General features: G+C 31.9%; 1 protein-coding gene across 1 annotated transcript; it reads left to right on the top strand.

Annotated features, from left to right (window-relative positions):
- The first annotated feature begins 3839 nt into the window (after window positions 1-3839).
- On the top strand, window positions 3840-11930 carry b (glutamate decarboxylase-like protein black). The gene is made up of 4 exons (XM_068762364.1): window positions 3840-4198; window positions 6110-6403; window positions 9352-9719; window positions 11327-11930. The coding sequence occupies exons 1-4, from the start codon at window positions 3938-3940 to the stop codon at window positions 11928-11930; spliced, it is 1527 nt and encodes a 508-aa protein (XP_068618465.1). The 5' UTR covers window positions 3840-3937.
- Window positions 11931-12792: the final 862 nt, after the last annotated feature.

Genomic DNA, 12792 nt, shown 5'->3' with positions numbered 1-12792 from the left:
ATATAAACATGTAGATATACAAGTTAGAGATTGGATTACATACTAATAAATTTGATGGTGACACCGTGAGATGACACCAAAGTTTTAATAGGGTGAATGTACAGCTGATTTGTCAGCAAAGAGTTTTAAATCGTTTACACTTAATATTTCGTATTACCATGTATGAAGTGATCACTCTAAAGTCCGTAATGTGAATTTATTATTTGGAATGGGTCAGGCGATTAATTTCTGGCACTATAGAATCTGCAGATGGTAAACAAATATAATGCTGCATGTAATAAAAAATTAGATAGTTAAATATATTTATTTTCACCTGTAGTAATCCGAAATTTGTGAACAGGTTTTCTTATAGTTTTATAATTTGGAAAGCATCCATTTTTGAATGTATTGTACCATACATTAACTGACTTCAAATACATTTACTCCTTTAAAGCTTTTGTACCTATAACCAATCATCCTATGCATGTTTCTAAGTTATTTGAATTATGATCAAACAACTGTACCTACCTTAGTTTATTTTCTTATTAACTAATTATTTAATAAGCGTTTAGGTGTACTTCCACTGTAAGCTTAATTTGTATATAATAAACGAATAAATTATCATACACGTCCACATGTATAATACGAAATTTTAGGACATTTTTCGGTTCAATATTTACAAACGTAAATTAAATAAAACAGGATGCTTTCCACGTGAAAATAAGAATGTGGTGATAAAGGCATGAAAGTAAATGAATATTTTAAAATTAATTCAAATTTACTATTATTTATAGAATTTATTCTAGGAGCTAATTATGAATAAACAGTTTGGTTCTGGGCGAACTATTTTGTAGAATTTTAACAAGTTGAGACTGTACAGCTGATCCAGTTCATGTCAAAAGTAGCCGCTAGGAAACTTGGACTTTGTCTAAGGGGTTTTAAAAAGTATTCATTTAAAAAATCATGGTTTGAGGTAGGACTAGAAGTATGGAGATACACAGAAGAACCAAAGTCACCGACGTAGCTCAACGAATTGCTCTTCTGTGGTGGTAGAGGTCAGGTCACTTATGGGTAGGCTCCCCACTACGTAAATCGGATACGTGCAGTGCAAGACAATCTTTTGGAGAGGCCTGTTCTTTGCGGCCGGTCATCTTTCGGCTAAACTGATAATGATGATTTAATAAAAATCACACCTGTCTACTTAGAATTTGTATTAGAAAATAGGTACATGTCATTTTTACGCCATAATGACGAACTTAAAAAAATACAAAGAATTTAATAAATTCCTCTCTATAATTTTCTTGATTATTGGAACGCTTCAAGAAATATGGAACCATAATGGTTTCTATAATAGGACTATAATTACATTGTTGCTAATTCATGGAAACGTGTCTACAAGCAGTCTTTATGTTCTAGCACTCGTCTGAATTTATAATTGAGATACGGTTTGAACTAACAACAGTTGGAAAATAGTGCTAATTCGTTTGTGAAAATTGAAATAGAAGTATATTAGCGAGTGTGGCCAGATATATTCGAAAATACTTATTAAACTTAGTCCTAAAATATCCAAGACATTTGTGACGTAGTATTGTTTGTATTGTATTAATGATTATTATTTGTCCAATGAGTATGATTATACTCATTGGATAATTTATGCCAGTCATTAATGTAACGTGCTGTTGTCGTTGCAACATATATAGGTATATCTATTTGATAACTAAGTTACTTGTTGAACGTTATAAAACATTCTTAAATATATATTGCGTTAAACAAATTTCTAAGAAATATGATACAAAGTTTTAGGACAAAGATATTTTTTATTTATAATTCGCGATACCGCCCGTAATTTGAAATCAATGCTTCGCAGACATTTTGGCTTGAAATTCCAAATTCAAGTTTGGTTTTAGCCACCTCCAGTATTTTTTAGCCAAAGAAGTTATGTTCTTGGTAAAAATTAACAGTATTTAATTATAAATACCGAGCTCACACACCACCACCACAGCGTTTTCGAACGCAGCTAATGCTTCTTCGCCATTCTGAAACGGTATTCGGTTAAGTTTTATTTTTGGGAAAAGACACTCACATGGTGCAAGGTGGGGACTATATGGCAGAGGGAACAAAAATTCCACAATTGCCATAGGCAAGTACCGGTTGGTTCATTTGGGTGAGTGCTGCGTTACATCTTGAGGACTGCCGTTTGAACATTGCTCAACAAATCAACATTCAATGAAATGACAGTGGTATACGGTTATGATTTTATTGCTTACAGTAACAATTGTTGCTAATTATGAGATAGATATTTTGTTAATTTTTGTAAGCAATACTTGGTAAGGAACCACCTTCTGTGAATACCAACCAAATTTGACTTATGTTTCAGGATCATGATAATATATCCAATATTTATGTGTGACAGTAACAAACTTTAGACACTACCATCGAATTTCAACATAATTTCACGGCATTCTTAAATACAACACAAAGCTTCTGAGCGCCTGCGATCTTGCAATATTTTAAATTTGATTTATACCAACGCCTAAGAATGTAAGGTCGGTTATAAGACTATCTTATCAAATCTATCATCTGCTGTACATCTTCGATGTTAGTTTCAGTAATCGCTATTGAAGGCTGTCTCCCTCTCTCTCTCTCTCTTCAGCTCCAAAGCTGCATCACCAAAAGTGAACAGAAGGTAATCATAATAAAAGAGCGCAATAAGTATCGTAAATAAACTTGTAAAGAAAATATCCTGGTGCTAAATCCAAAATGACGCTGAAACATAATTCCTAGGTTGTCTCCGATTTGTGAAAATAAATGACGACAAACGATGTAACGTATGTGAATAGGTTAGTAGAGTTTTGTTTTTGAATATTGAAACATTGTTTTTAAATATTCTTTGAATTGGCCATTTCTAAAAACATTCTGCTTCACCAACGTTTTTGATAAGACAACTACATTTTAATTTTTTATTAACTTTAGGAAATTACTATAGACATAGTTTTGAACGCGTGACGGAGTATTGAGTATTATAAAGATATTTTATTGGAATCCAAAAAGCAATATTCTTAATACGTGGTTTTATTTGGAATTACGGTTTAGTTTTATTGCCACTAATAAGCTCAAGCCTCCAACTCTTACCAAAAAAAAAAACATATTTCGTGAATTGTTATTTACCCCGTGTTTTGTGAAGTCATCACTCTTGTGGATTTTCGCATTGTACGACTTTTTGTTTTTAATACTATCATAGTTTTGTTCTAAATAAATATACTAAATAATACTAAGTTATTGAGGTATGGTTAGTTTTGTTCTGTAACTAATCAGAGTTCTGCTGATGGCCATTTTTTTGCTGTTGATTAACCATGTAAAAAAAGGTAGGTTTGTAATGACAAAGTAAATAATTAGGCGAGCGAAAAACTATGTGTCATGGTCATAGGAAATGCATTTTGTTGAAGCGGTTAACTTTTTAGACGAGGTAATGACTAAAAAAATATATTTATTCGAACTCTATTTTTAAAATATTAATTAAAGTAAAAATTACAGGAATTCTTCTTCTAACTTTTGTAAAATACGAATGACTTTTGAGGATTATTATAATTTTTATTTCTCATTTGAATAGTAACTTGTATACTTATGATAATGGGTATGAAATTGAATATGTAAATAGTATAGTCGCAAGGAACTAAAATTTCGAATCATCTTCGAGAAACGTAAAGAAACGCACGGGTCTATTCGTTTATAAATCTGCATCAATCGTAACTCTACAACTCGTAACCTTACGAAGTGAATTGACGCCGAGCGAGGTATTTAAGAAGGCTACGCTTTGCGAGTGGGGCCAAAACCGTATTACTAATGGCTGCGGCCGAACGCGATCATCAATTAATCTCCAGCCAACAAATATTGCAAGCAACATAAATAAATAAACATACGAATACCGTTTATAAAAAATAAAAAAGAAACAGTAAGCATGCCTGCTGATTCAAATCTAGTAGTAGCAGGAGAAGCTGCGAAAGAAAGTTTCTTCCAAAGTCTCCCGGAGAGATCGAAACATGAGGAGTTTATTCGGAGGGCAGTTGACTTGTTGGTGGAGAGAGTGGTGTTCGGAAGGTCTCAACGATCAGCAAAGGTGGTGGAATGGGCAGCTCCGGAGGAAATAAAATCTGTAATAGATTTGAAGCCAAGGGAAGGGCCAATTTCTCACGATGAACTTTTGGCCATAATGGCTGACGTAAGTGATTGATATTTTGTATACATAACGTATTTTTATCATTTATTTAATAGTTTATGAATGTGATTCGTTTCTTAAATACGATGTTCTAAAAGTAAAATCTTCTGTATAAATAATTTTATGACAGGAGTAAATATAATGTGATATTATATCAATGATATAAAACTTTATGGTTTTATTATAGATGAAACAAACGAATAATAAGAATTTTTGAAAAGAGAACTTTTTTAATTTATGGTTGAAAGCAAATAATATTCTATAATCACTATTCATTTATCTAATCTAATACATTTTTTCAAAATGTATCATAATATGAAAATTGTGCATAAAATTTTCGTTTACTGTAATAATTCACGATCACTGAAAACTGTCTCCTCTGGTCCTTTTTTTTTTACAAGTGTTTCTTTTTAAAGCAAGGACGAATCTAACAGATAAGCTTTTAGGTTCTTTCATGCTTTCAGTTATATCCTTAAACAGTACTTTTACTAAGTAACTGTGAGTAATTGGATTGTGATTATTTAAAAAAGTTTAAGAAAAATTGTGTCTCATAATAACGATAATGCTCCAATTGCTTTCATTGTCTTTTCATAAATAAAACCTAAATAATAAAAATAACTTATATATGTATATATAGAAAACTGTCGCCTAATTTTATCTACCTATTATTTGTAAGCAAATAAATAATATGTTACAGTTTTTTAAATTTAGTATTCTGCTGGATTTTTTTTAATTTACCTAACCGTCGGAGGTTTATCCTCTGGTTTGTGTTACAAAATCATATTGATAACTTTATCATATTTCATTTTATTTGTCTATAAGCGACAACCAAACCCCCTGCCAAGCGTGGCGATTGTGGTATATATATCCCCATAGATATCTTTGGGTGAGGCTTACAACAGTACCAGTTTACACGATCGTACAGTAGAGTAGAGTAGAGTAGTAGAGTAGAGTAGAGTAGAGTAGTAGAGTACAGTAGAGTTATTTTTTTCTTGTACGATCGTGTAAACTGGTAACAAAACATATGTTCATTACCAACAACAACCTTTAGTTAATCATCGGCGACATTATTAAAGGTATATACCGGAAGTTCTGATAGATTACAAAAACTCTAAGTTCTAGTTTGCTTGATCTGTTAGATTAATCTTATGTCGTTGGTTATATAATAAGATATTCACTGTTATAAACTTGAGTAGGAATGAGATCGTCCATGTCAAATTATTTTTAAGTAACTAGGACGATATATCTATATAAGCATATAAAAATTTAAGACTATATCCATTAGTCATGCCATAAATTGAAGACATTATCCAATATTTTGTACTTGTTTTGGATGAATGAAAAATACAATTTATTATGCGACTTGTATTTCAACTAACGATAATCGTTATGGCAGTCGTTGAATGTTTGTGGTATCAATATTGATAATCCCATGTTTTTACATAACCAATAGTGTATCATCTGTTCCCGCGCCGGAAAAACATAAATATTATTTATTTCTGTACCGAAATATAGACTACGAAAGTTGTGTACCAAAGAGTTTCATGATATATATTTTTTTAATAAAGTTAGAGTTGATTATTTATAGCTAAGATAAGACGCTTGTCGTGTTAACTAGTATTGAAAGAAAGATTTATCTTTTGTTAGATAAATTTTGTGGCTTTTTTGTAGAAATAGAAGATACAATTATTTGTACCAAAATATCCTCGCAAGGGATACACAAGGATATTTTTCGGGGGGTTTGTGAATGAGGTATATACAGGTAGATTTTTATATATCTGCATCGCGCCATAACTACTAAAAAAAAACGCTTTTTCTCTACATAACGAGATAAACAACACCTAGTAATAGGAATTCTCTGTTCTTGTTTTTACGTCACACTCATATCTCGCGACTAAAAATTAAATATTTCAGGTGGCGCGCTATTCGGTTAATACGGGACATCCATACTTTGTCAACCAGCTGTTTTCAACTGTTGATCCGTACGGTCTGATTGGCCAATGGTTGACAGACGCACTCAACCCGAGCGTATACACATATGAAGTGGCCCCGGTGTTCACTTTGATGGAGGAAGAAGTATTGCGAGAGATGAGAGCTATTGTCGGCTGGCAAGGCGGTGCGGGCGATGGTATATTCTGTCCCGGCGGTTCTATATCAAACGGTTACGCTATCAGTTGCGCGAGGCATTATTTTTATCCGGAAGTGAAGGTAAGTTTTACTTAGATATATTTTTAGTAATATTATAATAAAACTCGTAAATTATGTTTCTAAAAATTTAATAACAAATAATTCAATGTCAAGTTTAAGTACAGCCAGCAATGAAGTCTCCTTTTTAAGCAAAATATTTTGCTGGTATTAGACTTTGCTCTACCGTTAATGTTACAAGAAAATTATCTTTACTGTTTAAAACTCTGGTTATAAAATGTGCGCTGTGTTTTGGTATATGTTGTTTATGTACTTTTATTTATTTACATTCATAATGACATTGCATTTTATTTTCTTTCGCAACACCGACCCTCAGAGGGTCTATGTCTGATGTTAATAAACATTGAAAGGTAACATGAAAAGCCCGTTATTATGGTTGCAAGAACATCCGTTTAAACATATCTAGTTGCAGTTAGGTGTGAGACAGTAGGATGACATATGGATAGATGTCTCTGGTGTCGTCATCGATGAACCAGGCCAGGTTCACACGATGTCAGGTCAAGTGTCAATTACAGTAGAACTGGTTAAAAGCCACGTTTTAATTATTATGAAAATAAAATTATTAATTGTTAAAAAAATTTAAATACTTTGACGTATGTCAAATAAAAAATAATGTAAAAAAACGTTAAAAAACATATTATACAATATAAGAAAATACGAAAACGTGTATATATATGCTACTGGGAAGTAAGTACGAGGAATGCCAGAGAGACGCAAGGTTTAATACTGCTGGACCATGATTAATGTGTGGTGGCTGACAGATAGGGGAATTAGTCTCGTAAATGTAATAGGTCCCAACTACTTGTATCGAACAATCCGCACCCAGCCTACAGGCTGTTTACGACATGATTCTATAACAAAAAGGCCTGGGATAAACATGACTACAGCGATATGTAAATTATATTTTACCATTTCTGGATTAAAAGCATAAATAAGTTAGGAGTGTGCAGGACAATTGGCTATAGATGTAAAAATATTAAAAGGATGAATGTATAGCTCATTTTCTGCCAATTAATGTATTATACACTCTACTCAATGATCAACGGTTTCAGAAAAAAGAAAAAGGGTAATGAAGAATGTAATAAAATAGAAAAAGACTTTTCAAAATCCAGTTTACTATATATTAAAATTAATTTTGTTTACTATCTGTCCCTGGAGACTATACTGCCTAAAGTTATTGGCCTGTCGTATTCCAATAAAAACAAAGTAATGTAACTCTCAGAGTTGTTATTAAACCTTTTTGCTGATTAATGTGATATAATTCAACTCTTAAATTTTTTTACATCAACAACCAATCATCCTGTATGCATACATAAAATAGACCCAAAAATAGCCCAAAATAACTTTAACTTATTTTCGTATGCATTTGCTAAACATACAGTATGCTTTTAAGAAAGAAATGATTTTTTTAAATATTTAAACGGTTTAGAAAAGAAATAACCAAATTCACCGTTTTATTCATATATCCATTTTCTTATTAAGAGAACGACTTAATAATTATCAGCGATAAAATATTACAAAAAATATCAGATAAGTAATAATCGACACGCGACTCAGATCAACGGAACAAGATTTATGGTAATTAAAATGTTCATTAAAAAACTACGTCACGGTTGTCGGTGAAACATTACTGTACAGAAATTAAAATAAAATTGATAATCATTTTTCTTTTTGCTCCTAAAATTATAATTCCTATTTATCCCGAGTACATTCTAGCTGGTTCCGATTTCGTAGGAAGTTTGGTAATCACCTTAACCCCGTTTATTTAATGATTGTGAATATTTTGCGTGCAAGATTCTATAAATAAACGGTGTTAGTGTTCTTTATAACAAACTTGAAATTTATTGCAAGGGCATTGGAACAGTATCTTTGTTTCGATTATTAGACGTGTATTTTAACTGCAGTTTTTTTTTATATGAACCTCCTGCAATAGATTTGGCATAATGAGTTCGTAAAAGTTGATCTACGCCATGTGAACCTAGAAAAGGTCTGTGTATTATCGTCATCATTTCATCATCATTATAAAGACCATAAGACCGATTTGAAACTGCTTATATCAGGCATTTTTGACGACCTTAAAAAGCTTACTTATGAGACCCTAAGTGAGAGTCCACGTTTCTTTATCGTAGGTCATCACTGGTCATCACAAAGGAATATATAACGTTAAGATGTGTCATAGTTTCTTGAACGCTCGTTTCTCCGTATATTCATAAAATCCCCTAATCACAACAAAGTGATTGTTTTGTATATTTAATGTTGGTAAATAATGTGTAAGCATCTTATATTTCTTGTGAAGTTATTCTTAGGTAATTTATTTAGAATACATGAAGTAAACAAGTTAAAGATAATCTCTCTTTAGATATTTTTTGCCTTAAGTAGTTCAGTAATGAAAATTGTATATTGTTATTTTTGTAATACACTTTGTTGTACATGTAAACAAGGCTTTTGTACTAGAAGAACGATAAATGTAATGTTTAATAAATTAATTAAATTCTTCATGAAGTTTGAGAAGCCCTGTTTTAAAAAATGATTTATTGTGATCATTTTATTCGTAGGAAGTCGTCTACTGCTGGACATAGGCCCTTTCCATAGATTTACAAAAAAGACCGACCCCTGCCTACCTTGATGTTCTACGTTACGTTACACGTCCTTGCCGTTCTATGATCTCCACTTCAGAATCTTAGGGTTCCAGTAACCGTTTGTTTACTCTCGTTGGGAAACGTCGCGCATAGATCTCTCTATGGCTCCTTAAGCAACCGTGAGCTTGCCAATGAGACATTAAGTGAGATGTTACGTTTCTTTGCCGTATGATTTTTTTGTGCCTTCATACCTGTATCGTCGAGTGGCAGAGACTTTTTAGCCGTATGATATTCAAACCTAAAGTAATCAATAGACTTTGTTGTTTGTATATATTTCAAATATATTGATAATTTTATATTTTGTATAAACAGAGTAAAGGAGTGTATGCCGTACCAAAGCTGGTTCTCTTCACTTCAGAGCTTGCACATTATTCAACTAAGAAAATGGCTTCATTCATGGGAATAGGTAGCGATAATTGTATCATGGTGAAAGCGGATAGTTTGGGAAAAATGGACGTCGGAGATTTAGAGATTAAAATCGAAGAAGCTTTGAAAACGGGAGCGACTCCCTTTATGGTGACTGCTACAGCTGGTACTACTGTTTTCGGTGCATTCGATCCCTTAGTACCGATATCGGTGCTGTGCAAGAAGTATAATCTTTGGTTACATGTGGACGCAGCTTGGGGTGGCGGTGCTTTGATGTCAAAAAAACACCGACACCTTTTAAATGGAATAGAGTTGTAAGTATCTCGATTATTACACGTGGTGGACACGTGATAGTAATTCTAAATATATTAATTTATTTACTATAAACTTCTTCAGCAGATTATGCATGAAATTTACATAATTTACATTCATACAATATTTTACGGCCGATGCCAAATATTTTATTTAAATCTAATTATCTCCAAATTACGAGGAAATATGTGCGAAAATATATTCTAAATATTATATTAGTTTTGGATTAACATTTTTATAATCTTGCTTACCTTATGTTGTTAGTACGATCGAGATATGAGACAATCGATTAGTTTTGAATAGATGTTTATACGTCATCTTAATCGAAGTACATCTATTTTCTCAATTTTTTTATTATCAAACGATAGGCAGACGGTAAGCGTTTTTTTAAATATTTGAAGTGTAACAAATAAAATATATCAAATAAATATAACCATTTTATAGGGAGCTACATTTATTGTAATAGGGCTTTTAAAGAAATCACAAACGTAACTAAACCGTATTTCAATAATTGAAGATCTATTATTTTTGAAATACGGTTTATTATATCTAGACTTAAAAAGGGGATAAATTCCGCTTAAACCCAGTATTTACATTGAATATTTTAAGTTAAGTGAAATGAAAACTTTTCGTTAATTTTTTTTTAATGAAAGTTTTCGTATTTCGGTACTCGATATGGAATTTAATATTAAAAGTAACTTAGTGTTGGCTCACTGGTTAAATAAAATGAATAATAAAAAAATTTCATTGTTAACTCATGGTTCACAAAATAGCAGGTCCGCTAGGTTCTGTAATAATCTCATTTCAGCGAAAGAGAGTTACGAGTTTATGAGTATGAAATAGCCAACTATAAGTCTGTCGGCCAAATGTATTTCGATATTATGTCCGGTGACATATTTACGAATAATTAAATTAAAAGTATTTTACAAAATAAAATTGTTTTTGATATAGATCATTCGAAGACGAAAATATTTTTTTAATGCAATGTATTATTAATGTTGTATTATACTTGTGACCATATTGCAAGAAACGCAGCTATTGATTGACTAATATGCTAGATATCCGCTTTCCATTTTTATTGAATCCATTTTCTAAAATTGATTAAGTTATGTAACTTTAACTATAGAAACTGAACAATGATAAACATTGGTACAAATGTGAAAAAAATTGCTTTCAGAGGTTGTTAACATTATAATTATTTTATCTAATTGCAAAACATATCCTTGAGTGCAAATAAAAACCCTGGACCGATTGCCGCTGCGTTCGCGAGTTTGCGTAATCATTGTTCAGTAAGTGGCAGTAACGACGGCCAGTCACTTTGAAAAGTTTGACTAAGGTTAGCGTTAATGATAGGTACAGTCTTAGTTTGTTAGTACTTATTTAGACTAGAAGCCTGTGCCCAACATTTTTGTTCCGAAAATTGTGTATTTTTATCAACCGTATTCGTATTCTTATAGATTAGACTGACAGTTCAGATCGATATAATCAATAAGTGTGCTTTTGTTAATGTGAATCATAATTATTATTAAAATTAAAAATTTTTATAAGCAGAACGCCTAAAATTCCTGTTTGAAATTATGTATAGAAATAATTTAACGAATACTTTCAGAGCCGACTCAGTTACCTGGAATCCTCACAAACTGCTCGCCGCGCCCCAGCAGTGCTCAACCTTCCTAGTAAAGCACAAAAATGTCCTAAAGGAGGGTCACTCTTCTAACGCGAAGTATCTCTTTCAAAAAGACAAATTCTACGACACTTCATACGACACCGGAGACAAACATATACAGTGCGGTCGCCGAGCTGATGTCCTTAAATTTTGGTTCATGTGGAAAGCAAAAGGTAGTGATGGCTTTGAACAACATATAGATAAGCTCTTCGACAACGCAAAATACTTTTTAGAACACATTAGGCAAAGAAATGGGTTCGAGCTCGTCCTCGAAAACCCGGAATGTACCAACATTATGTTCTGGTACGTGCCTAATTGTCTACGCGGATGCGAGAACGACCCAAATTATAAAGAAAGGCTCCATAAGGTCGCTCCGAAAATTAAGGAACGAATGATAAAGGAAGGGAGTATGATGGTCACGTACCAGCCGCAAGGTAACCTAGTTAACTTTTTCCGGATTGTTTTTCAAAATTCAGCTCTAGACCACGAGGATATGGTCTATTTTGCTGACGAATTTGAAAGACTCGGATCTGATATTATTGTATAGGAAAGAAATTTAAATATTTTTTTCTTTTTAGCCTTGTACAAAATATTGAATATTGGTCTTGTAACCTGTGATTTTAATTTATGTTATTATTTTACATTATTAAAACGACAATTTAGTGATTGTTAATTATTTATATTTAAAATAAATTATAACGAACTTTAATTGTGGTTTAATTTTATTTTTAAGAGTAAATCTCGACCCATGAACTTTGAGTTTAAATCGTCATTTACGTTTTAGAGCGTATCTAAACATCTTCTTCTGTGAATTGTTTTAACCGTTTAAGCTTAATTAAAATTTATGCTTTTGAAATATAGTCATGTTGTAACGCTTATTTACATAGAACAAATCAAAATAATGATTTTTTTTAAATAATAATAAAGTGGAAGTTTTAGAAAATTAGTTTTTTTCATGTCGCATGATTGCTCTATTGTATACGATGTGTTACATTTTTACGTTTAAATATATTAATAGCGTAAAGCGGTTTCTATATTTTGTTGCCTGCCAGAGCGTAAACATTACAAACAAAACAACGGAAAAAAGTCAATTAAATCAACAATTTGATCTGAACGTTCGCTTACTTTATTTCCGCCACTTAAATCTGGTGACCTCCCGCATTTGGTGAACTCGACATTACGAGTATTACAACGCTACAACAGCATTGCAGAATTACATAAATATTTTATGTATAAAGTGGTCATCTGAAATATGATCACTTTATAAATAAACAGATGTTAAACAATAAGTCATTTTAATATGTAGTAATCCGAATATTTAAAAAAGGCTTTTTTGACTGTGTTATCATAACTTTATTTGTAATTTCTGAAACCACTAATTTTTGTATATGGTATACCATACAATAATT

The sequence above is a fragment of the Battus philenor genome, unplaced genomic scaffold (assembly GCF_028537555.1).
Source record: "Battus philenor isolate CCGP_79_NKW_IND1 unplaced genomic scaffold, ilBatPhil1.0.hap1 SCAF_16, whole genome shotgun sequence".
NCBI classification, from domain to species: domain Eukaryota; kingdom Metazoa; phylum Arthropoda; class Insecta; order Lepidoptera; family Papilionidae; genus Battus; species Battus philenor.
This window is presented reverse-complemented; position numbering and strand designations above follow the sequence as displayed.